General features: G+C 43.5%; 2 protein-coding genes across 2 annotated transcripts in view; both read left to right on the top strand.

The window, feature by feature from the left end:
- LOC310859293 (von Willebrand factor A domain-containing protein 7-like) overlaps positions 1–12,117 on the top strand; it is a 40,201-nt gene extending 28,084 nt beyond the window's left edge. The window contains exons 4-18 of the mRNA XM_083765735.1: positions 1,713–1,857; positions 2,560–2,653; positions 3,564–3,689; positions 3,930–4,116; positions 4,832–5,001; positions 5,514–5,626; positions 6,598–6,714; positions 7,775–7,948; positions 8,039–8,168; positions 8,269–8,421; positions 8,505–8,597; positions 9,040–9,311; positions 10,405–10,538; positions 11,037–11,202; positions 11,464–12,117. Of these exons, the coding sequence (XP_083621861.1) occupies positions 1,713–1,857; positions 2,560–2,653; positions 3,564–3,689; positions 3,930–4,116; positions 4,832–5,001; positions 5,514–5,626; positions 6,598–6,714; positions 7,775–7,948; positions 8,039–8,168; positions 8,269–8,421; positions 8,505–8,597; positions 9,040–9,311; positions 10,405–10,538; positions 11,037–11,202; positions 11,464–11,844 (2,455 nt within the window). The 3' untranslated portion in view covers positions 11,845–12,117. The remainder of the gene's footprint in view (positions 1–1,712; positions 1,858–2,559; positions 2,654–3,563; positions 3,690–3,929; positions 4,117–4,831; positions 5,002–5,513; positions 5,627–6,597; positions 6,715–7,774; positions 7,949–8,038; positions 8,169–8,268; positions 8,422–8,504; positions 8,598–9,039; positions 9,312–10,404; positions 10,539–11,036; positions 11,203–11,463) is intronic.
- A 3,444-nt stretch (positions 12,118–15,561) lies between these two features.
- LOC310858204 (von Willebrand factor A domain-containing protein 7-like) lies at positions 15,562–26,150 on the top strand (the record flags this gene model as incomplete). The annotated part of the gene is made up of 17 exons (XM_083764312.1): positions 15,562–15,747; positions 17,112–17,248; positions 17,729–17,873; positions 18,494–18,587; positions 18,726–18,854; positions 18,986–19,172; positions 19,384–19,553; positions 19,655–19,767; positions 19,880–19,996; positions 20,104–20,274; positions 20,382–20,514; positions 21,378–21,530; positions 21,649–21,741; positions 22,040–22,311; positions 22,777–22,910; positions 23,278–23,443; positions 25,749–26,150. 17 exons carry the CDS (start codon positions 15,562–15,564, stop codon positions 26,148–26,150), a joined length of 2,802 nt encoding a protein of 933 aa, XP_083620438.1.
- Between the last annotated feature and the right edge of the window lie 252 nt (positions 26,151–26,402).

Genomic DNA, 26,402 nt, shown 5'->3' with positions numbered 1-26,402 from the left:
TGGGGGGAAGCCACACTGTGTGTCATAGGCTCAATATGTCAGTTTGACACATTCAGTAGATCTCGTGATGTAAAGAAATCGCTATGAAATGTAAAAAAAAAAATACATATTTAGCCCCATGCTCGAATGCCCCCGCCTCCCTGTCAAAAACAGCTAAAATCCCTAAAACGAAAGAAAGCAGTAAATGAAAAAAGAATAACACTCATCTTTTAGTTTCTCTAATAACAACCTAAAACATGAACCTTGGTTGAAAAAAAACTAAAGTTGTCCTTTAATCTCATCTGCTAAACCTATAGATGACATTTGAATCATACATGTTTGCATTAAATTAAATTAACATTTCTGGGTCTAACATGGGACCTACAGTGTATAGGGGCTTCCAGTAGACTAAAGAAATCCACGTTATGAGCTACTTTCTGTCTGTGTCAGAGTTTGGAAGCGCTTGTTATCATAAAAGCAACGTCCTGCTGCCTCCTGCATTATGTGCAAATTCAAAACAGGTGCAGGGGCCGTTAAGTGATATCCAATGAGCGCTTCCAAACTCCAACACAAAAATAATCACCTGCAAGGAATATTCTTGACAGGAGCTCATAACTATACGGTGGATTTTTACGAAACAGACACTTTGCAGATAGAAAGAGGATAATTCAAGCTTGTTGTACAATGTTGGTGAGTTTGACGTAGTTTAATACAATCAAATAGGACTTTTCTGATAAAGAAAAGCAGGTGCGCTTCCAGCTTTGAACCAACTTAGAGGTATAAGTGGAAAAAGCGGCACTCAGATGCAATTTTCTCATGTTTATTTGAGAGCGCTGACGCGTTTCGTCACACAGCAGTGACTCAGAATACACAAAACCAGAAATTCTGAACACAAAACTGCTATACGCACAGGCAACATTGAATACTGTATGCCATGGTTAAACATTACCTTGAGGGAGGCTAATCATGGTCCATCCAGACCACCCTCATCTCTGCGCTTTTAAGGGTTGAACAAGTTACCACCACCAGAGGGGGTAATCTTCCCAAGTTAGGCTACTATATCTCAGAGACATGTGTTTATGGAATCATGAACTCAACAGTCAACACCATGCAACCACAGGGCCTAAATGATGACTTGTCCTACAGATCCTCGTTGTGAGGTGTTGCATTGCTGTTCTTGGAGTTACTGATGTCTAATCTTCCTATAACCTCCTCCCTACACAGGTATAGTTTTGATCAAATGTTGGCTTAATAAAATCACACCCGTGTGAAGTGAGGGGTGCTCTTATCATCGTACATTATGATAGTTTTTACACCCTATAGGCGCGTTTTATCGCTCCCCGTTTGCAAGGCCCTTTAAGACAAAAAGCTACACTAATAGCTGAATACAGGAGGGACCTCAAAAAGAGGGACCAGTACCACTTTTTAATCTGCTCTAAAGAAGGCTGTTTGCCGAAATGCGTCAGCGTTCTCAAACAAACATGAGGAATTGCATCTTTTATTTTGAAGTTCCATTTCCGCTTTGTTGGTTTATGACTTAAAGGGGCGTTCAGACTTGGATGGTTAGAGTGGCGCCATTACATACAAAGTCAACGCAAAGATGAGAAGTCGCACGAGCACCGCGAACGGGCGCGGCGCGACCTGACGCAGCACAAACGGGACGAACCGAGGTGAATATTTTTAAATTCAAGTCTGAACGCACCTTAACCCATTATTAATGTCCATAACTCCAGTCCTCCTCACCACTTCAACAATGAGGCCTTCCTTGAGGGGCGGGGCCTGATCACAGAGGGTGTGGCTAGCATCAAGGCCAACATCCGCAACCAGAACTTCCAAGCTGCGAGGGAGACACTGGGACGAGTGCTGCATGTACTACAGGTGAGAGAGGGATAGAGAGACACTGGGAAGAGTGTCCTACAGGTGAGAGAGGGATAGAGAGACACTGGGAAGAGTGTCCTACAGGTGAGAGAGGGATAGAGAGACACTGGGAAGAGTGTCCTACAGGTGAGAGAGGGATAGAGAGACACTGGGAAGAGTGTTGCATGTCCTACAGGTGAGAGAGGGATAGAGAGACACTGGGAAGAGTGTTGCATGTCCTACAGGTGAGAGAGGGATAGAGAGACACTGGGAAGAGTGTCCTACAGGTGAGAGAGGGATAGAGAGACACTGGGACGAGTGTCCTACAGGTGAGAGAGGGATAGAGAGACACTGGGAAGAGTGTCCTACAGGTGAGAGAGGGATAGAGAGAGCGCCGGAGATATTAGATAGATATTACTATAAATATTACTATAAATGTGCACGTGGAGAAGTATACATTGGAGGAAGCAGTGTTCCATTGTATGTGTCAAGCAGTCCACAACTTATTGTGTGTGTGCGTGTGTGTGTGCGCGTGTGTGTGTGTGTGTGTGTGACTGTGTGTGTGTGTGTGTGTGTGTGTGTGTGTGTGTGTGTGTGTGTGTGTGTGTGTGTGTGTGTGTGTGTGTGTGTGTGTGTGTGTGTGTGTGTGTGTGTGTGTGCGTGTGTGTGCGTGCGCGCGCACGTGTGTGTGTGTGTGTGTGTGCGCGTGCCTCTCACTATCAGGACTTCTACAGCCATAGTAACTGGGTGGAGCTGGGATTCAAAGATCCATACGTCAACCTCATTCGCCCGGACCTCCCTCTGGAAAACCTGGCAGGTGTGTGTGTGATGTGTGTGTGTGTGTGTGTGTGTGTGTGTGTGTGTGTGTGTGTGTGTGTGTGTGTGTGTGTGTGTGTGTGTGTGTGTGTGTGTGTGTGTGTGTGTGTGTGTGTGTGTGTGTGTGTGTGTGTCTTCCCCACACCTTTTATGAGACTGATAACAGAGGGGAAAGATAACAGGGGATAACATCACATCATTGTAAGTATGATTACAGACAGATGATTACAGACAATTCCCACGCAGTCTAATATTGTAACGGGCAGATTCTGTCTAATGCCTATATATATGAACAGTGTTGGGCAGTAACAAGTTACTTTTAATATATTACTGTAATATCGTTATTTTACACAGTAACGATAACGAGTAGTGCAAGGTATTACTCTGCCAAAACAATGTGCAAAATAGCATATACATCATGTTGTTATTATTAGTTTGTCGGCTGCCGTGACATTTAGTTTAAAAGGTCAAGAGAGATTGATGCTTTATTTTATAGCCTTTTTGGCTGATTTTTTTTTTTTTTTTTTTTTTTTTAATTCAGTTCTAAAATAAGCTGGCTAAACAGATTGTGTTGTATACATCCCTTCTTTGCAGGCAAACGTAACATGTAATATAATATGTCATATAATATTATTACTAATTAAGTAACATTACTCTCTTGAGTAATATTGCGCCAACACTGCCTACAGTAGAAATTTGGTAGGAAATTTGGTAGGCTACAGTATATAGTCTTTTTTTATTGGCCTAAAATATTGTCTATATACATTCATGAATCCACTTGCTGACTGGCTGTCACTATTGGGCAATTTTTTTATAGGGGTTTCTTTGTGACCCTACCATTAACATCCTATCCTAACATCCAGACTAATATGAATCATGTGCATCATGTTTGCCGTACTGTACATGTGTAGAGAAGGACGCTGCGACCTGCAGTGACTGTGCCAGTGGAACGTGCCCCGATCCTATCCTTCCTATCATTCTACAAGAGAAGAAACTCACCTCAGGCTACATGGGCTTCTCTGAGGTCAAGCCTAAAGGTACACAGTATATACCTGAGACTTAATTAAAAAAATATTTGTTCTTTTATTTTATCATGCTCTATGGTGCTCTGTGCTTTCGTTTCGGTCCTCAGGGAAATAAAATAAAAAATATTTTTCTAAGTCTCAGTCTAAGGAGTTTTACTTCTTTTTCTATACGGTGAGCGAGTCTTTTCCTGCCAAAGTTTCCCTTTAGAAAAAACAATTGAAATGAAACATCATTTCCTATTCACCTGCTAGGTAAATGCAGTCACGGCGGGGCTGCTGACCGGTCCAGCGCGGTGGTCCCTCGCGGTGGCATCAGCAAGGATGAGCGTCGCCCAGACAACGTGGCGTTCCACACAGCTGCTGTCCATTTAGCCACCAGAGCCAGCCTCCAACTGCTGGAAGACATCCGTGGAGCTGCTGGAGACAATGACTTCTTGAGGTGCAACGAGAAAACTAAAACGTTATTATTATTACACAAACTAATGCTAATTAGGTCACGATGAGTGCATGTGTAACTATATTACGGTGTAGGTAATGAAGAAAAAGGCCTCATAGCCATGATGCTGAGAATTTATTAAAAAGATGAAACCAACGTTTCGACCTCGCCTCACCAATAGAGGTATGCACGTGACATCATCATCAAACCAGGAAGTTATGCAGGAAAGCCTATACTGAGTGGCAAAAAACTACTTTCTGGCCTCGACAGCCCAAACATCCACACAGAAAAGTCCAATCTGATTGCATTAAACAACGTTAAACAACGTTAAACTCACTTTGCATGTTGCTTTGCCACTCGATGTGCCATTCACTTTAAGCATGCGCATACCCTCTATACTGGTGTGCGCTCCCTCCTCCTGTTTGTTAACTATTACAGTGTAAAATAAAATACTGCACGAGATGTCATAGATTGCATTCAGTCGATGCTTTTTTTTTCTTCAAAAACCTTATATAAGACGACTCTGATTATAAGACGACCCCCATTTTTCAAGATTCATTTGTGGAAAAAAGAACATTGAATGTCAAATAGTCTAGTCCCCGATTACAATACGACCCCGTTTTCTAAGATAATTCCATTGGAAAACAATGCCTTGTATTCAGGCAAAATAGGGTATATATATATAACATTTCTGCGGTCTGTTTTTTGTCTCCCACAGAATGGTTGGCATTGATCGTGCTTCCGTGGTGTGTTTTGTCATCGACACCACGGGCAGTATGTCTAACGACATCGCAGAAGTCAGGAGCGTTGTTAGTGAAATCATCGACACCACAAAGGGAACGCAGGACGAACCTTCTGAGTACATTCTGGTCCCCTTCAATGACCCGGGTATTGATCTACCATTTACATCCTGGTCCCCTTCAATGACCCGGGTATTGATCTATACCATTTACATCCTGGTCCCCTTCAATGACCCGGGTATTGATCTATACCATTTACATCCTGGTCCCCTTCAATGACCCGGGTATTGATCTATACCATTTCTGGAGACGGTGGATTTCTGTCAAGAAGCGTGTTAAGCGTTAAACAGAAATGTACTCAATAGGCACTGAACAATAGAACATAATTATGTAGCAAGATTTAATGCTCAAAATTAAATAAATTATGTATACAATAATTACTTTCAGGAATATAGCCTATATCACTAAATATGTTGCCAGTTTGTAGGGATCAAGATTAACTAATGTGTTCACAAAGCCTTCGATAGTGAAGCATAATATATAAGTATGTTTTAATTGTGTATTTTTTTAATTTAGTGAACTCTTTCAGAAATTAAACTCTAGAGTGGTCTATATAATGCTATGTGGTGCTACAGTGTCAACAATGTGTGTTTTATATAGAATTTGGACCGTTGATAAGGACTCCGGATGCCTCTGTGATGAAAGACAAAGTCTCTAAGCTCACTGCAAGTGGAGGTGGCGACGGGCCTGAGATGTCCCTGTCAGGACTCCAGGTGGTTATATACAGAAGCTTAAAGATGCAGTGCCACAATTTTTTTATTTTTCCAGTTTTTCATGTGTCTATGAGGTGACAGTACTTCATTAGACACGCTGGAGTCGTTTTTATGTACCATGCAATGGTGTATTAACTTTGTATTTAGGGTTTCTTCCTGGAGGCTGAACCCTTGACAGTTAAACGGGCCAATGAAATAAACAGTAATATAGTGACATCACATTATCAGCCCCTCCCCTAACCCCTCCCCCTTTATCATTTCAGCTTCAGTTCAGGTGGATCTCCACCCATCACCACCCACCAGGCAAACTAGGCAATACTAAATGAACTGGTGGGGATGCCCAGTGCCCACATAAAAACAACATTTTAACAAATACTGTACACTTTTTAGAAAAATATATACCTCCTTATATAACAATAAGACCTGATGATCATGTTTTAGGGTGGAAAGAAATCATGGCACTCCATCTTTAAACATAACTTACATAACACTCTCTCCGGTATAAGGATTTACATATTGATGAATTGGACCATATTATTGTAACACATCGTCCACCTTTCTGTTTTCCATAGTTGGCTCTAACAGGTGCCCTTTCTGTTTCCATATAGTTGGCTCTAACAGGTGCCCTTTCTGTTTCCATATAGTTGGCTCTAACAGGTGCCCCTTTCTGTTTCCATATAGTTGGCTCTAACAGGAGCCCTTTCTGTTTCCATATAGTTGGCTCTAATAGGTGCCCTTTCTGTTTCCATATAGTTGGCTCTAACAGGTGCCCCTTTCTGTTTCCATATAGTTGGCTCTAACAGGTGCCCTTTCTGTTTCCATATAGTTGGCTCTAACAGGTGCCCTTTCTGTTTCCATATAGTTGGCTCTAACAGGTGCCCTTTCTGTTTCCATATAGTTGGCTCTAACAGGTGCCCTTTCTGTTTTCCATATAGTTGGCTCTAACAGGTGCCCTTTCTGTTTCCATATAGTTGGCTCTAACAGGTGCCCCTGCCTCCTCTCAAATCTATGTGTTCACTGATGCCACCGCCAAAGACATTGAACTAAAGGACACCATTGAGGCCCTCATCAGGAGCACAAAATCAACGGTAAATACTACATTACATATCCATGGATTTAATGTTTAAACAGTATCTAAAAAAATCGACACACACGTTCCACACCACCACCACCACCACAGGGAGTGCAGTGCCCGGTGTCTGACATCACTATAGAGGGTATGCGTGTGACATCATCATCAAACCCAGACATACTGCAGGAACGCCTGCTGAGTGGCAAAAAATGACTTTCTGGCCTTGACAGCCCATACATCCACACAGAAAAGTCATATCTGATTGCATTAAACGACATTAAACAATGTTAAACTCACTTTGCCACTCGATTTGACATTCACTTCATGCATGGGCATACCCTCTATACTCCATATATGGTAATAAAGGGACACAGTTAGACAGATACAGAAATCTCCATATATGGGCATAAAAGGGTCACAGACAGATGGATGGAACGGGTACTACTCTGACACGGGTACAATAACGGGTATTGCATCGCTGGATCTCCAACTTCCATCGTTACCAACTCGGTGCTCTATACAGCCAGGCACCGGTGTAGTCATTTAAGATAAATAAACTCATTTTAGTGAGCATATCTCCCTCTTGTCAATTACATAATGCCTTATCCCTTATCTTTCTTATCACATACTGATATCCTTGCTTATCCCTAACTCCCTAGATGCTTCACTTAAATCCTCATTATCCTTGCCAATATTCAAAAAACATCTAAAGAAATATCTTATTTCTTCCTCTCTGTAGATTACATGTTTTACTTTGATGCGTTATATTTTCTTTTGTGTGTTTGTTGTTGTATTGTTTATTTCCGTTTTTTGTGCAGTCTGTGTTTTTATTTCTTTACTGCACCCCCCTTTGCCAACTTGTAGACTTTTGTACTGTTCTTTATGAACTTTTAATCTTTTTAAATCAATGACCTCTTCCTACAGGAAAGGATTCCAAATAAGCCAGCTGGCTTCTTCCCTTCCTTGCATTGTATTTTTGTTCTTTGATATGTTATTGTCTATTTTTTGTACTACATGCTAAATAAATAAACCTAAACTTAAAACCATCCCATCTTTCCACCTCGTTAACGTACCAGGTGTCGTTCTTCAAGACGGCGGGGTCTAGTAGACGACGTCGTCGTTCACCCAGCGGTTCTTTCAGCGACTACAGGGACCTGGCTCTGGCTTCCGGGGGTCAGGTCATTGAAGTTTCTAAGAGCCAGTTGCCTCAGGCCACAGACATCATTCTTGACACTTCCACCTCTGCCCTGGTAAACACAATGCAGCTCCAAAGAGGCCCTCAAAGTAATGAAATGTTAGGTTAGAGGAATAAATTAATTTCTCTTCTGTTTCTTTCTCAGGTGACGGTTCTTCAGCGAGATAGGAGCGCTGGGAGGGAGACCTTCCCCTTTGTGTTGGACGGCTCTCTCACACATGTCACTCTGTATATTACAGGAACAGCCGTTAGCTTCACTCTGACCAACCCAGCAGGTCTGTCTGTCTGTCTGTCTGTCTGTCTGTCTGTCTGTCTGTCTGTCTGTCTGTCTGTCTGTCTGTCTGTCTGTCACCTTACCATATATGTCACTACCAGGTGTTATCCAGAGACAGAGTGAGGCCAGCGGTAAATTGGGGACCATTCAAGCAGTGGGGAACCTGCAGAGAATACGTCTCAATGCTGACAAGATGCCAGGAACCTGGCAGATCGACATTGTCACTGGCTATCCATACACACTCAAAGTGACAGGTCAGATAATACCGTTTCCGCGTTTTCAGACATTATTAAATGCAGCCTGATTGTTAACATACTGTATCTGTGTGTCATTCCAGGTCAGAGCGTCATCACCTTCATCTATAACTTTGTGGAGGCCTTCCAGGGACCTCACCCAGGTTACGCAGTGATCACTGGGCGTCCAAAAGCAGGTACAGTCAATAACGTTGTCACACAAAACGTTATACACTCACAGATACGTACCTTCAGATTTGAAATGATGAGATCATAGTCATCGTACACAATCAAAATAATCACATCCGGACCGGAGTGGCTAAACACATAACAATGCACCAGACTCCTGGGAGATGGGTTTCTGAGGTCTGAGTGCCACACCTACCATCAGCTCCCAGTACTTACAGACAGACCCCCTGGGAGATGGGTTTCTGAGGTGGCTTCACACCTACCATCAGCTCCCAGTACTTACACCACATAACAAGCCGTGCTACTCATACGCTGAGTGGCGTGACGTGTTGTCCAAAGGCGAGAGCTCTACTGACTGTGCTATACACTAATGGCTACACACATTATGGTTACAATGTATTTTCTACTCACTCTGCCATGTCTTCTTCCCTCTTTGTCCTGCAAATCCAGGCCAGCCTGCCACCCTGTTGCTATCGGTGATGGGTAAAAAGGGCCCAGATTCTGTGTCCATTGCGAACGTTGGTTTGGGAATGGTCTCTGGTGCAGAGGCCATGAGCAGTGGCAACAGAACCGACATGGGAAATGGAGATATCCTGGTAACAGTCGATAGAGTCCCAGAGGGTGAGTTTGTGGTCATGCTGAATGGAACAGACTCAGTGTCCAGAACACACTTCCAGAGGCAGTCCACCACCCAGATGTCCGTCTCCAAGGTCGCCATCGAGGTTAGTGTCGTCACTTCCTCTTGTCTATGTCAATCAAAGCTTAGAAATCATAACTGGTACTCACAGCTAATTATTAAAATAATTGTGTCAACAAGTCAACAATTCACACAAAACCAGCATAGGAAGTAGGGATGTCCCGCGATACACACACTTTTTTCGTTCCCGATCCGATACCACAATTTCTGTGTTAGCCGATACCGAATACCGATACCAGAGAATAATATTTATAATAATGAAAAAAATAAAATTACTTATTTAATCTTGTGTTGTTAATTGCAGACTCCTCACTCAAATGTGCACTTGCCGTTTGGGCAACTCAAAAGCAAACTCCACATGCCCCAACATTGTATTTACCTGCCATAGTGTCGACCCCTTACCCCTGTGTCGGGTCTGTGGTTAGACTGGCATAGTGTCAACCCCTTACCCCTGTGTCGGGTCTGTGGTTAGACTGGCATAGTGTCAACCCCTTACCCCTGTATCGGATCTGTGGTTAGAATGGCATAGTGTCAACCCCTTACCCCTGTGTCGGGTCTGTGGTTAGACTGGCATAGTGTCAACCCCTTACCCCTGTGTCGGATCTGTGGTTAGAATGGCATAGTGTCAACCCCTTACCCCTGTGTCGGGTCTGTGGTTAGACTGGCATAGTGTCAACCCCTTACCCCTGTGTCGGATCGCTGGTTAGACTGGCATAGTGTCGACCCCTTACCCCTGTGTCGGATCTGTGGTTAGACTGGCATAGTGTCAACGCCGTACCCCTGTGTCGGATCTGTGGTTAGACTGGCATAGTGTCAACCCCTTACCCCTGTGTCGGATCTGTGGTTAGACTGGCATAGTGTCAATGCCGTACCCCTGTGTCGGATCGGTGGTTAGACTGACATATTCGCCGGTACCGATATGACCCGATATGACCAAAAAAGGGCAGATACCGATACATTTCCGATACCGATACAGTATCGGGACATCTCTAATAGGAAGATATACATATAAAGGAAGACATATAACATATAAGGAACATATAAGGATAACATAAGTATATAAAACACTATTTCACCTGCCTTCTCTTTTCCTCAAATCCTTTTTTGTCGTTCCTCAGGCAGCAGTAGACAGCAGTTTGGAGCCAGGAAAACCCTTCTCCCTCCCATTCAGTGTGATGACGCAGGGCTCTGGAGGCACATACTCCATCACTGCCAGGAATGACAGAGGTTTTGATATGAGATTCCCTCCAAGGTGAGGAAAAAGCCCAGAACACCAATCATCGTCAGTGTGCTTCAACCTTTGAAACGGACAATGTGATTTGTAGAGATGCAGACGCGTAACTAGATGACAGACAGACAGTATAGTAATGGCTCATTGCGTTCGCAATTACTAAATGTTGGGACATGTGGAGTTTGCTTTGGAGTTGCCCGCCCCAAACTGCAAGTGCACATTTGAATGAGGATTCTGCTATAGACATAACACGAGATATATACTGTATAGCTACATAGCTATAAACACTATTCCCGGTCGGTGGACTTCAAAATAAGATATTTTTTATTTTTGTATTATTATAAATATTATTCTCTGGTATCGGTATTCGGTATCGGTATCGGCTAACACAGAAATTGTGGTATCGGGATCGGATCGGAAACGAAAAAAGTGTATCGGGACATCTCTAATAATTTGACTGTACAACGCTCGTATTAAATATTGTCACAATAACATTCTGAAGTATCCATTCCCTGACAGACTGACTTTGACATCCGGCCAGTATGCCAATGAAACGTTGACCATTACGCCACCTGGAAACACACCATCAGGCACCGATGTAACTCTGACCATCGAGGCCAAGTCATCCAGAGGTGGTGGTGCCGACTCCAACTACGCTGTTCTACGACTTTCTGTTGTTAGCAAGGTAAACGACACCGTTAATGACCGACCTTCTTCTTTACCATTACAAAATATACCTTTCATCTCCCATATGGAAATTGTATCATCTTGCTGAAGAAAATCATTCAATCAATCAAATCTATCAGTTTTCAGCAATCAACACCGACCTGATGACGTATAATACATCTGTCTTTATATAAGACCACTTGTATTATATTGTATGTTCTGCACTGACAGCTGATTAACCATTTCCCTCTTCTGCATTTGTTTTTGATGCTTTCTCCAGATCACAGATTTTGTGCCTCCATTGTGCAACATTGTCAGCGTACAGGCCGAAAACTGCCCTGTGGATTTATCTCGATGTGAAGCCTTCAACTGGGAGCTCTCAGCGAACCTCACTGATGGTAACGGTACAGGAATAGAGAGGCTCACGCTGCGTCTGGGTAATGGAACTCTCCAGAACACCAGCATGGACGCTGCCTTGATTCAGGCGACGTACAATGCTTCCTGTTGCTCTCAGATAGTGGAACTCATTGCCGTCGACCACGTCGGCAATGTGGGCAGGTGTTACCATTCCATTGTTCACTCCGGTGGCCCTCCTGCATCGGCCCTGTCCCGACCGCTGTGGCTGTGTCTGGTGGTTTCTGCCTTTGTGGCCAGACTTTGAGGGGAACATGTGGGCCATCTTTATTTTAGCTTTATAGATAATTGATGCAGCCAAGCAATTTCTCCAGTTAACATTTTCTTCTTGATATTGTTGAAAACAACTATTCAACTATACAGGACTGTCGACTCAAGAGACATACCACGATGAAACCTTTTCCAGGCATATTTCTGTACACACTTTTTGTATGGCCTACACTGACTGCAAACTGTTGCCTTGCAGAAGCAAGTGAAGGTTACAGTGTAGTGATGTGATTGTCTATGTGATAGCAGAGACTCATTATGTCAGGATAGTGTTCTCTACAGCTCAAAAAATGAAAGCATGATTTCCTGGTCTAGGAGTGGGAGAGAACTACAGTGCAGAGGGGCGTCGCTCTCAATATAGTGACATCTGACCATGGGGACGGGGGGCTCTGATCGGTTAACCAATATCCTCGCTTGCTCCAAGAGCGCGGCCCTCTAGACCAGAAAGCACGCTTGGATAGTGAGGATACACGGCACACTCCGAATAGACTTGCCTTTTATGCCTGCCTTTTATCTGTTAGATAGAATTGTATAAAAAAAATGATCTTAATAAACACATACTGTATATTTTTCTTCAGTCCCATGATGTTGAATGAATGAATGCTATTGTATACGTATGTATATGTGTAATTTTGTAATGTAATCAACACAAGTATAAAACAGTTGTCCAACCGTTCAATTTATACACCGTTTATACTCACCATATTAACAACTGTCTGAGCTTTTGGAAAATAAAAGAACAATGTTATTTGTATGTACATATATTTATTTTACTGCAGGAAAACGGTACGCGGTACCCCATGGAATATCTTTTCAAATGGCGGTCCACGGGCTAATGAGTGTCAACTTGGGGTCCTTGACATGAAAAAGTTTGGGAATTAAGATGAATTAGAACAGTGGTTCCCAAACTCACACAGGCACACACAGGATCCCTACACCCACACATATAAATTATTGCTCCACACTGTTATTAAAGTTATTAAAGTCTGTGTGTGTGTGTGTGTGTGTGTGTGTGTGTGTGTGTGTGTGTGTGTGTGTGTGTGTGTGTGTGTGTGTGTGTGTGTGTGTGTTGTATTTGTGTGTATTTGTGTGCGTGCGTGTGTGAGTCTAAGGTCAAGTATTACTCATACTGTATATTCTGCTTGGGCCGGCCATACGTACATGTATATGAATGGGAAAGAGACACTAGACAGACTGTCTAGGAATCAGGTCGCCGGTTCGCCCCTTTGGCCCCAATCTAAATGTGTGTGTCCGAGACGTCCCTGGGCAAAGTAATGAAACTGGCACGTGGGCAATAATTAATAATTGAGGTTATGATTTTAGGTGTGTCTCATTGTGCAAGTATTGACTGTACAGTATAAGTATAAACTCCATAGAGAACTGTACTGTACTTTGTCCACTTTAACAGTCTCTACACCAAATCCCTTCACCACACCCCATCTTTGCGACGCATTGTGAGCTGGTAGATCTATTATATTTTGGCAAAAAAAAGCATATGGACGACGCTGAGGTTCAAGTGCATGTGTGAGCGGTGGAAGGGGTTTTTCACAGGCGTTTCCTCTGGTATAGTCTTCACCCTCCCCAGCCCCAGGACCACAGCCATAGGGCCTGTAGCGTTGGCTGTGGCATCAAGCACAGAACACATGGGGAATTAGCCACGACTAAAATGAATGAGAAAATGGAGGGAAAAGATAAAACACAAACATCTTTTTTTCTCTATACTATAGGTTTATATATTTATGTATTTAATTTTCACTAATATGGTATGCAAGTTCATATATAGGCTCTATGTATGTGCTAGGTGATGACGAGTTAATCATTTCCATTTGTATACAAACACGCACGCACACACACACACACACACACACACACACACACACACACACACACACACACACACACACACACACACACACACACACACACACACACACACACATAAACTCTGCCTTGGTTAACTTGGGACCCTCCTTGTCAGCTGGCAATCCTATATTGTCCCACCACACCCATGGCCGTATAATATGCTATATATATTTTTTCAGACACAGGACATACAGTATTTCTCACACCGGTCAAGCGACTTAGAGCAAAGGTATGTATACTGCCATTGTTGGCATATAGGCTTGGGTGATTCTTAATGTCTTTATTTTCTTTATTTTCATGGGGATAATTGCTTTTTAAATAACACACAATTGATCAAGTACTGTATTTGCTAGATATCTTTCCTTTCTTGTTTTTAATGATCTGATATATATATATATATATTTTTTTTAAAAGCACACTTTATTTATGTGATTTTAACTTCTTAACCCATTCTGGACAGGAACCCCTTTTGGTGTTTTAGAAAATAGCAGATCTATAAGCTCATAGCGCTACGAGCTTGTAGTAGAACGTTTTTAACTCAAATCTTTGCTTCATGGGGGGGGGGGAACAACATATTTTCAAATGAGGGTTGGCGGCCTGTTATATAATTTCTTTGGGGTCCTTGACATGAAATATTGAGAACCACTGATATAGAAACATGATATATTTTTTCCAGAAAATTGTCATGATTTAGAAGACATGTTTGAAATGTCGACGTCAGGCTTAAATTAAATAGTGCTGGGATGGGCAGCCACCTCTCTTTGATTCACTAGGTGGTCTGATTGGGCTACCATTTGAGTTGATAACCATTATTAACCATGATTGTGTATTAATGTGCATAACATGTTTTTCCCCCGATAGCCACAATGTATCTTTATTTATTTTGTTAGATTCATAATTCAATTATATATTTATTCTATGCTTGTATTATTCTTATTAGCGGGCAATAAGTGTGTACCGTGTCGTGTAGTTATGTAATATATGGCATGATGTTCAGTAGTGAGATTTCATAGTAGTCTTTCCATTAAGTCAGACTTAACAGGGAGGTTTTTTTTTTTGGATTATGATTAAAATTGTATTTATTTTTATCAACAGAGCAAACATTTAAGATATTCAAGATATCTCGCCAATAGATTTATATCATACAGATTACTTTTCTGTTTGGATGTATGGGCTGTGAAAGGCAAATTGAAAAGGAAAAGGTCTTCAATGGAGGTGCAAAAAGTAAAAAAAAGAAAAAAAAGAAAAAAAGTAGTCTGGTGTTTCAAAGATCAAAGGGACTAAAATGTTGAAGATAAGGCGACAAAGGTACTTTATTACAAACGTTAAAACGCCAACATGTTTCAACTCACAGAGGAGTCTTCACCAGGGCAAGTATGGCCATGACTAACATACATGCCCTGATGAAGACTCTGTGATAATATTAATAATAATAATAAAACTATTATTTGTATAGCACCTTTCATGACATGAAATGCAACTCAAAGTGCTTTACAGAGCAATGGAGAAAGAAAGAAAGGAAAAGCAAGGCATAAACATAAAAAGATCAATTAAAAGCAAGAGTGTAGAAGTGGGTCTTGAGCTGTGCTTTAAAAATGTCTACAGAGGCTGCCTGACGAAGGTACAGTGGGAGTGTGTTCCACGCCGTCGGCCCCTAGAAGCATAAAGCTGCTTCCCCGTATTTTTTAGTTGCCATTTTTTTAGGCAAATAAAGTACCTTGATTTTATATTTGAGTGCTCGGATCCCCGCCTTTTCTTGAAATTGTACCTTTCCACCCTGCCATTAACTTAAAGGCAAGATATGTAATTGCTTTACAACTTTTCTTTCAGACTGATGATGTCACCAGTGCCGGGTGTCCTCCTGCTTACCTTGGCCCTATGGGGCGGGGCCGTAGCCTTTGCTCCCATTGGAGGAGATGCATCCACTCACGTCAGCATCACAGGAACGGCTCTGTTGGAGAAAGTGAGACAGACTTGTAGGAGAGTGGCTGAGTCATCTGGTCATGAGTTCAACCCTACGGTGGGTAGGACACACACACACACACACACACACACACACACACACACACACACACACACACACACACGAAGTCAGACTAATTCAATGGTCTGTTGTTTTGTAGCATACTCGTAAGAAATGCATATTTAATGTACAGAGAGAGACGAACATTTAGGGCTCCATTTTCGTCTGATCTTTCTAAATACACTGTTTTGGGATTTAGCAGTGGGGAAGGGGTGTTCCCCCACTAAAGTTGGTATTTTGCTTACATGTCTAAATCCCTAAAACACTTCTGTTACCCGTTATATTATGCATAGGTGTGGTTTGGGCATTACAACAATTAAACAAATCACCGGTCCACGTGACGTGCCATTGCCTTTAATAGATCCCTTATCCGGGACCGTTGCCCGTTATGCCCAGTTCTTTTATTTTTATTTTTTATATATATATTTTTTATCCCACGATTTTGTAACCCATTTTTCACCCCTGTGAAAGAGCGTTGCGATGCTGCCTTGAAGTCTCACTTGTGCTGCAAAACTGGTTCTGCTTTAGCTTTTATTTTTGAGAGATTTGACATCTGGAATGTAAATCAACTGAAAAATATGTTTACTGTAGGCCACAGTGAATACCTCTCAGCTGCCTTTATATAAATGTATATGAATGAATTATGGACTGTACATAACTTTGAGAGTAATATGACTGACCTCTGACCTCAGGGTAACTCTGCTGAGGAGCTGGTCCCTTAGAGTATATATGAATAGAGAAGGCACCCAGAGGAAACCCTGAGGTTGAAATGGACATAGTGGCCGAATTTGTCATTGCAGCTCGAGCCAGCGCTGCTCCGTTGACTATCACGTTCATGTGTTTGAGGCCATGACACGTGAACGAATGTTTCATACGTGAACGGGCGCAAACGGCACAATGATAGTCAACGGCAGCGCGTTCATGTGTTTGAGGCAAATCCATCCCAGAATGCACTCTGTTCCTACCAGGAAGGAGGAGTGAAATCGCCTCATGCGCTTTTGAGCAACTTAATGCAAGTGGATGGGAGGAGAACTCGGGTGTCTTCTCTATTCATATATACTCTATGGCTGGTCCACACTGACCTTTCACCTCTGACCTCAGGGTAACTCTGCTGAGGAGCTGGTCCACACTGACCTTTCACCTCTGACCTCAGGGTAACTCTGCTGAGGAGCTGGTCCACACTGACCTTTCCCCTCTGACCTCAGGGTAACTCTGCTGAGGAGCTGGTCCACACTGACCTTTCCCCTCTGACCTCAGGGTAACTCTGCTGAGGAGCTGGTCCACACTGACCTTTCACCTCTGACCTCAGGGTAACTCTGCTGAGGAGCTGGTCCACACTGACCTTTCACCTCTGACCTCAGGGTAACTCTGCTGAGGAGCTGGTCCAGGCCTGTCTCGGTCCCAGAGCAACAGGAGAGGTGTCGGCCGCCAAGTTCCGCTCTGCTCTCAATGAGATCTACGTTCAGAACGGACTGGTGGACCGAGACTTCATCAACAGGTACACAGGGCTCCGTTTTCGTCACCGCTAAACCCCTTATCCCTAAACTTCTTTATCTTCTTTTTTTTTTTACTATTTTGCAAAACATTTTTGAATAGTTAAAAAGGCCAGTCTACAAGCTTACAACGTGTCAATTTAGATCGTCTAGTTGAACTATTCAAAAATGTTTTTCAAAATAGTAACAAAAAGGCAAAGAAGTTCAGGGATAAGGGGTTTAGCGGTGACGGAAATGGAGCCCTGGCTATGTGTGTAAGAAACATTATGTAATGGTAATATAATAGAAGTATTTATTGGCAGTAGACCTTACATGGAATGCTATAGAATATTATAAAAAACAATGCCTGTATAATCTGACAAGTAGGCCTAATACCTTTTGCCACAATGTTAAATGTGGCATTTGAACAGTGAGTTCTTGCATGTAACATCTATATCGCAAACAGCCCAAGTTAACCGACTGTAAATTGATGTCCATAACTCCAGTCCTCCTCACCACTTCAACAATGAGGCCTTCCTTGAGGGGCGGGGCCTGATCACAGAGGGTGTGGCTAGCATCAAGGCCAACATCCGCAACCAGAACTTCCAAGCTGCGAGGGAGACACTGGGACGAGTGCTGCATGTACTACAGGTGAGAGAGGGATAGAGAGACACTGGGAAGAGTGCTGCATGTACTACAGGTGAGAGAGGGATAGAGAGACACTGGGACGAGTGTCCTACAGGTGAGAGAGGGATAGAGAGACACTGGGACGAGTGCTGCATGTCCTACAGGTGAGAGAGGGATAGAGAGACACTGGGAAGAGTGTCCTACAGGTGAGAGAGGGATAGAGAGACACTGGGACGAGTGTCCTACAGGTGAGAGAGGGATAGAGAGACACTGGGACGAGTGTCCTACAGGTGAGAGAGGGATAGAGAGACACTGGGAAGAGTGTCCTACAGGTGAGAGAGGGATAGAGAGACACTGGGACGAGTGTCCTACAGGTGAGAGAGGGATAGAGAGACACTGGGACGAGTGTACTACAGGTGAGAGAGGGATAGAGAGACACTGGGAAGAGTGTCCTACAGGTGAGAGAGGGATAGGGGGAGGAAGATAATGTTAAATTACTCATAAATACTTTGTTTTTAAAACAAAACTGTGCGTGCGTGCATGTGTTGTTGTGTGTGTGTGTGTGTGTGTGTGTGTGTGTGTGTGTGTGTGTGTGTGTGTGTGTGTGTGTGTGTGTGTGTGTGTGTGTGTGTGTGTGTGATCAGGACTTCTACAGCCATAGTAACTGGGTGGAGCTGGGATTCAAAGTTCCATACGTCAACCTCCTCCGCCCGGACCTCCCTCTGGAAAACCTGGCAGGTGCGTCTCTCTCTTTTCTTTGTAATCTCTCTCTGTATCTTTGAGGCTTTGAGAATGTTGTAAACGTATCTAAAGGTGTTTGTAGAGGGTTGATTTTCCTTAATATTGATCTGTGTTTGCCGTACTGTACGTGTGCAGAGAAGGACGCTGCAACCTGCAGTGACTGTGCCAGTGGAACATGCCCCGATCCTATCCTTCCTATCATTCTACAAGAGAAGAAACTCACCTCAGGCTACATGGGGATCTTCTCTGATGCCAAGCCTCAAGGTATATACATTACAGAAACTCTATCGAGAATTGCTGTGGAAATTGTATTTCCGGGGTCGAAAATACATTTTCAAATGCATTTTCTTGAGCAAAAAAATATAAATAGCCCGCACCTTTTTGTCCTATGCCAGGTAAATGCAGTCACGGCGGTGCTGCTGACCTGACCAGCGCGGTGGTCCCTCGCGGTGGCATCAGCAAGGATGAGCGTCGCCCAGACAACGAGGCGTTCCACACAGCTGCTGTCCATTTAGCCACCAGTGCCAGCCTTCAACTGCTGGAAGACATCCGTGGAGCTGCTGGAGACAATGACTTCTTGAGGTGAAAATGAGAAAGGATTACGTATAACGTTATTGCATGAACAAATGCTAATGACATGAGTGTATATTAAACAAATATAAAGACTTACATCCAGTCAATGCTACCCCTGGGTAGTTTTAGTTCCACACTATATAAGCACCAGTTGTTGCTGCTTGAGAGACAATTCAACAGTAGCCTATATCGTTTCTATGTGTCGTTTTGTCTCCCACAGAATGGTTGGCATTGCTCGTGCCTCCGTGGTGTGTTTTGTCATCGACACCACAGGCAGTATGGGTGACGACATTGTAGAAGTCAGGAGACTTGTTCACCAAATCATTGACAAAACCAAGGGAACGCAGGACGAACCTTCTGAGTACGTTCTGGTCCCCTTCAATGACCCAAGTAAGATCTATTGTAGTGCCTTAATTAAGTCATAGTAATATATGATGATATGTATTTGTGGTCATCATGCAATGTCAAAAAATATGTGCATGTTTGTGTAGAATTTGGACCCATGACAAGGACTCCAGATGGTGATGTAATGAAAGACAAAGTATCAAAGCTCAAGGCAAAAGGAGGTGGCGATCTCCCTGAGATGTGTCTGTCAGGACTCCAGGTATACAGAAGTTAATCATAACAATCTCCAGTCAGGATTTACATGTTGATTTATATGGATATCAACCGATGATATTGTATGTCAATTGTCCACCTTTCTGTTTTCCATATAGTTGGCTCTAACAGGTGCCCCTGCCTCCTCTCAAATCTATGTGTTCACTGATGCCACAGCCAAAGACATTGCACTAAAGGATACCATTGTAGCCCTCATCAGGAGCACCAAATCAACGGTAAATACGTACAGACAAAATAATATTTTATTATTGCATCCTTGCATCGTTGCTATGTTTTTCCCATCTGCCCCGTTACATTCTTTCCCTTTCCACCTTGTCACCAGGTTAATTTCTTCTTGACGGGGTCCAAGAGGAGGCGTCGTTCACTTGAAGCTCGTTCTTTCAACGACTACAGAGAACTGTCTCTGGCTTCCGGGGGACAATTCATTGAAGTTTCTAAGAACCAGTTGCCTCAGGCCACCGATATCATTCTTGACTCTTCCACCTCTGCCCTGGTAAATAGTAAACACATACAGCTCCAAACTCCAAAGGGCCATAAAGTAATGAAAATAATGTTCATGGTCAGTTGTAGGAATTAATTTCTCTTCTGTTTCTTTCTCAGGTGACGGTTCTTCAGCGAGATAGGAGCGCTGGGAGGGAGATCTTCCCCTTTGTGTTGGACGGCTCTCTCTCTAATGTCACTCTGTATATTACAGGAAAAGCTATTAGCAGCTTCACACTGACCAACCCAGAAGGTACAACAAACAAACAAATAAAGTAGTACATACATTAGCTAATTGTTTTTAATATGTACTGTAGGACATAATTCACCCAGCGCCTACACAATTTATGCTGCTGTTGTTTACATCAGACTATAAGCTCTGTGCATACTGTATACGTACTGTATCATTGTCTCCGCCAGTGTCCGTGTGTCTGTGCTGTGGACAGCTAATCCAGGGATCAATAATCTGTGTGTCTGTGCTGTGGACAGCTAATCCATGGATCAATAATCTGTGTCTGTGCTGTGGACAGCTAATCCATGGATCAATAATCTGTGTGTCTGTGCTGTGGACAGCTAATCCATGGATCAATAATCTGTGTGTCTGTGCTGTGGACAGCTAATCCATGGATCAATAATCTGTGTGTCTGTGCTGTGGACAGCTAATCCATGGATCAATAATCTGTGTGTCTGTGCTGTGGACAGCTAATCCATGGATCAATAATCTGTGTGTCTGTGCTGTGGACAGCTAATCCAGGGATCAATAACATGTCCGTACACTGACAAATGTGTCCGTGGCAAAGACTTGGTCTTGTCCGTGGCAACATTTTAGATTTTCTGTTTTACACCATTATAATATTCTTATATTATTTGATCACAACACCCACTTACTGAAAGTCAAGTGTCCAGGTTTTCTTCAGAATGTAGAATATTATTATTTTTATTATTATTAATGTATGATAATTATTTATTATGACACTACGGCACATTAGGAGTCCAACTAGTACTAGTGGTTCTCAAATGTTTTATTTGCAAGGACCTCGGCCGTAACTCTGAGAGTGTTCAAATGGAACCAAACGGACCCGTATTAACCTTTTTCTTTTTTACATATGTAACCAGGTGTTATCCAGAGACAGAGTGAGGCCAGTGGTAATTTGGGGACCATTCAAACGGTGGGGAACCTGTGGAGAATACGTCTCAATGCTGACAAGCTGCCAGGAACCTGGCAGATCGACATTGACACCGTTCAACCATACACACTCAAAGTGACAGGTCAGATAATACTCACCTGTGTCTGCTTCTTCACACAACCTATAGCTCTCCTTTTATTCATCCATCGGTTTGCTCAATACTTATTGAAGTGTTATTCATTTTCTCTGTGTCATTCCAGGTCAGAGCGTCATCACCTTCATCTATAACTTTGTTGAGGCCTTCCAGGGACCTCACCCAGGTTACGCAGTGATCACTGGTCGTCCAAAAGCAGGTACATTTACTGTAAATTACGGGGAACTAATAAAGCCATTATGTAGTCATCCAATCATGTATCATAAAGATTGGTAACTATGCGGTTAGGCGCAAGCTTGGCTCAGGGAGGAGGACGCCCCTGCCATGCAGAGTCCAATAAGGCACTTAGGATGTAAAACAGTCATCAAATCATGCATCGTAAAGATTGGTAAAAAATTAGATCATACATGGTAATCACATGGCTACATGACATCTATGCCTTTCTACTCACTCTACACTCTGCCATAACTTCTTCCCAATTTGTCCTACAAATCCAGGCCAGCCTGCCACCCTGTTGCTATCGGTGATGGGTAAAAAGGGTCCAGATTCTGTGTCCATTGAGTATGTTGGTTTGGGAATGGTCTCTGGTGCAGAGGCCATGAGCAGTGGCTCAACAAAGGACATGGGAAATGGAGATATCCTGGTAACAGTCGATAGAGTCCCAGAGGGTGAGTTTGTGGTCATGCTGAATGGAACAGACTCAGTGTCCAGAACACAATTCCAGAGGCAGTCCACCACCCAGATGTCCGTCTCCAAGGTTGCCATCGAGGTTAGTATTGTCACCTCCTCTGTCCATTTGTTTTTTGACTTTATTTACCCAGGGTAACTAGTAGCTGAGCACAAGTGCTAATTTTCAGCAACGCCCTGCACATAGAGACACACAGACAGACACACATTAAAACCTGGGAGCTGACCAGTACAACCACAGTCTTATACTGTTGGCCACTAAGCAGCTCCACTGGAGCAGTTGGGGGTTCAGTGCCTTGCTCAAGGGCACTTCAGTGGTGTTGGGTGAGTGATGACAATCACTTCTTGACACATATTTTTTTCCTGCCGGTCCGGGGAATCGAACCAGCAACCTTTACGAATGATTAAATAATTGTGTCGAGTCAACAACTCACACAAAACCAACATAGGAAGAATACCTCCAAATGCTATTTTGAATTTGAGAGAATCATATAAGGAAGTAATAAAACACTATTTCACCTGCCTTTTCTTTTCCTCAACTCAACAGGCAGCAGTAGACAGCAGTTTGGAGCCAGGGAAACCCTTTTCCCTCCCATTCAGTGTGATGACTCAGGGCTCTGACGGCACATACTCCATCACTGCCAAGAATGACAGAGGCTTTGATATGGATTTCCCACCAAGGTGAGGAGAAAGCACCAAACACAGCGGGCATTCTAATCAATACCGATATGGATCAACTTTCACTCATAAACAAAACAAATTAAGAAAACTTTTAAGATTTCTTTTTAAAAACAGAGCAATACTGCCTCATCAAAGTTGGTGTTGTGACTTTATATATTGTCAATTACTTCCATGAGAGGGAGAGAAGTGGTGGAGTTTGAGGGTCTAATTTCCATTGGTTAAATTCGAAACAACACACAGACGTAAAGGGTGTTCAAAAACCTAAAAAATTGAGTTATGAGGTTTCCTCCCGAGTCCCGACAGCAACGAAATATTGTCATAATGACATTTTCCCATTATCCTGTTCTCCTCTCCAATTCTCTGACAGACTGCCTTTGACATCCGGCCAGTATGCCAATGCAACGTTGACCATTACGCCACCTGGAAACACACCATCAGGCACCGATGTAACTCTGACCATCGAGGCCAAGTCATCCAGCGGTGGTGGTGCCGACTCCAACTATGCTGTTCTACGACTTTCTGTTGTTAGCAAGGTAACCAACCTACCCCATCTTTATACCATTACAACGGATACAGCGCCTAGGCACTGCTACCTTAAAATGTGTACGATTGGTGAAGGTTTCATTTTTCATTTAAAGATATATTCAGTGATTTCACTTAATTCAAATATCACTTATTTTTTTGTTTTGTTGCAGAGCATGTGAGCGGAGCGGAGCGGACGATAATTCCGCTCTTCGCTCTCGACGGCTTTTGTTACGCTCGCTCCGTGCTCACGTTCATCTCCCCCCACGCCGCTCTACGCTCGCTCCGCGCTCACTTCAAAATCCACCCGCTCCGCTCGCGCTCGCGCTCACATGCTCTGTTGTAGCCCATCGTCATGTGTCCAAATCCAAAAGAACAGATATGTAAACTGTCGACACGCCATGAGCGGTGCATTGGTGATTTGTATGTCTATTCTCATGGACAGTCCGTGAAGCAGATTACGCGTATGGGGCTGGGCTTGAGTCTGAGAGCAGGCCCGGCGCCAGGATGAAATGACTGAGGGCAATTGAGATTTTTGAGGGGGCACAAAGGCAAAGAGGTTGATTTAAGGGTGCAAACATCCCCTTTACCCCCCCGTGGTGCCGGGCCTGCTTGAGAGACAATGATAGATGTACAGTAAACTGCTAGCCAAGCTTGCACAGTGCCGTGCCGTGTGCACTGAGCGGCTCGGAGCGGCTCGGAGCGGAGGACAGTTCTCGCTCCGGAAGTCAATCTGACCCATTTAAAAACCCACTCCGCGCTCACGTCAAAATCCCCCCGCTCCGCTCCTCGCTCCGCTCCGCTCCGCTCACATGCTCTGTTTAGTTGTGATAATCCTCCCTACTATAGCGTGTGCTGGCCATATAAGGAGTTCCTCCCTGTCCCGAGTTGCAATATGGAAGTTATTTATTTTAATTAAAAAATGTATCCCACGATTTTGCAACCCATTTTTTCACCCAGTGTCAATTATCTAATGTAATCCTGGGTGCTACACTTCCTCTGCCAACCTGGGGGGAGGGCAGCGGACTGACCTCATGCTTCCTTCTATGCATGAGGAGTCCAAGCTGCTTCTTTTTACCTGACAGGGGGGGGGAGGGGAGCATGTGGAAGGAACACGTTATTCCGACCAGTTCCTTTCCCTGGCTGACCAGGGGGAGGTAGTTAATTAGGAAGTTATTTTAACAATATAAAAATTGAATTAATTTCTATACCATAAAACTGCTGCATCTGCAGTGGGTGGAAGTGGTCTCCCTGCCTACACCATGCACCACTGAGCAAGTTAGATCCTGGTGCTGGGTGGGACACCTGCTGGTAATCATACAGTACTGCATGAACCGAACCCTAACCAAGCAGGGATTAACCTGGCCTCACCAGGCTTCCCACCACCTCGGAGGAAAGCCTGGTCTCTGTTTCAAAAGTCCGTATGATCCTGTCGGGAGCGGATGATATCGTTACGTCATGTTGATTGTTTTGTAGTCGACAGGCAGGAACAACAGGCGGCAACTTCCTTTTCCCTCAAACCGATTTTTCTCAATAAAAGCTACAGGCTACGAGAGCTTTTATTGAGGGGAAAGGAAGGAACCTTCCTTTTCCCTCAATAAAGTTGACGCCTGTTGTTCCTGCCTGTCGACTACAAAACAATTCTACAACATGACGTAACGATATCATCCGCTCCCGACCGGATCATATACCGAAATGAAATGGTGCCCAGGCTAAACAGGGATTATACCTCCTTGAATGAGTATTTCTGTTTTCTCACCAGGGGAGACCTGGGTTTAAATCCCGGTTAAGACATAGGCCTAAAAGTTACAGATGCCATATATATGTTTAAGCCCACTTGTTAAAATCATTCAATCAAATCAATACATTTTCAGCAATCGACACCGACCTGATGAAGTATACATTTGTCTTTAACTTTATATTGTAGGCCTACTGCACCTACAGTACCAAACGATACCATACCATCTTTATTTATATAGCACATATAAATAACAACAGAGTTGTACCAAAGTGTTTTACAATAAAATAATATTAAAAACTACAACTTCATTTAAAAACAAACAACATACACAGTGTCACTTTCAACATCAAAAACAGCTCATACTATGCTTGGAAATGCCAAAGAATAAAGATACGTCTTGAGGCGTGATTTAAACACCTGAAGGGCTTGTCTTATGTTCAGAGGCAGCTCATTCCAAAGCTTGGGAGCAAAAGCCCGGTTCCCTCTGAGCTGCCTCCAGCCTGGTTTTACAGTAGGCCGATTCACAACCGTTTACCTCCTTCCACATTTCATTTTGATGCCCTTTCTTTCTCCAGATCACAGATTTCGTACCACCACTGTGCGACATTGTCAGCGTGCAGGCCGAAAGCTGCCCCGAGGACTTATCGCGATGTGAACCCTTCAACTGGGAGCTCTCGGCGAACCTCACCGATGGTATTAATGGCACTGGCATAGAGAGGCTCACGCTGCGTCTGGGTAATGGAACTCTCCAGAACACCGGCCTGGACGCTCCCTCGATCCAGGCAAACTACAATGCTTCCTGTTGCTCTCAGATAGTGGAATTTATTGCCGTCGATAAAGTTGGCAACGTGGGCCGGTGTTATCATTCCATTGTTCCCCACCCTGTCCCTGACTCCAGTGGCCCTCCTGCATCGGCCCTGTCCCGACCACTGTGGTTGTTGTGTTTGGTGCTTTCTGCCTTCGTGGCCAGACTTTGAGGGGAACATGAAGGTATATAACATTAACCCATTCTGACCTGAGATCAGATTCTAAAAATGTCTGTTTGAAAATGACAGTTTTCTGAAAAAGCTATGTTTCTGTGTCAGTCGTTCTTCGATTTTTCAAAAATAGCAGACCTACAAGCTCATAGCGCGCCACTCGGTGGCGCGCTATGAGCTTGTAGATCTGCTATTTTTAAATAGCTAAAGCATAACGTAACGCTAACACTAAATGGGTTAATGTTCCACCTT

The sequence above is a fragment of the Protomyctophum parallelum genome, assembly GCF_964188405.1.
Source record: "Protomyctophum parallelum genome assembly, chromosome: 5".
In the NCBI taxonomy this organism is placed as follows: domain Eukaryota; kingdom Metazoa; phylum Chordata; class Actinopteri; order Myctophiformes; family Myctophidae; genus Protomyctophum; species Protomyctophum parallelum.
This window is presented reverse-complemented; position numbering and strand designations above follow the sequence as displayed.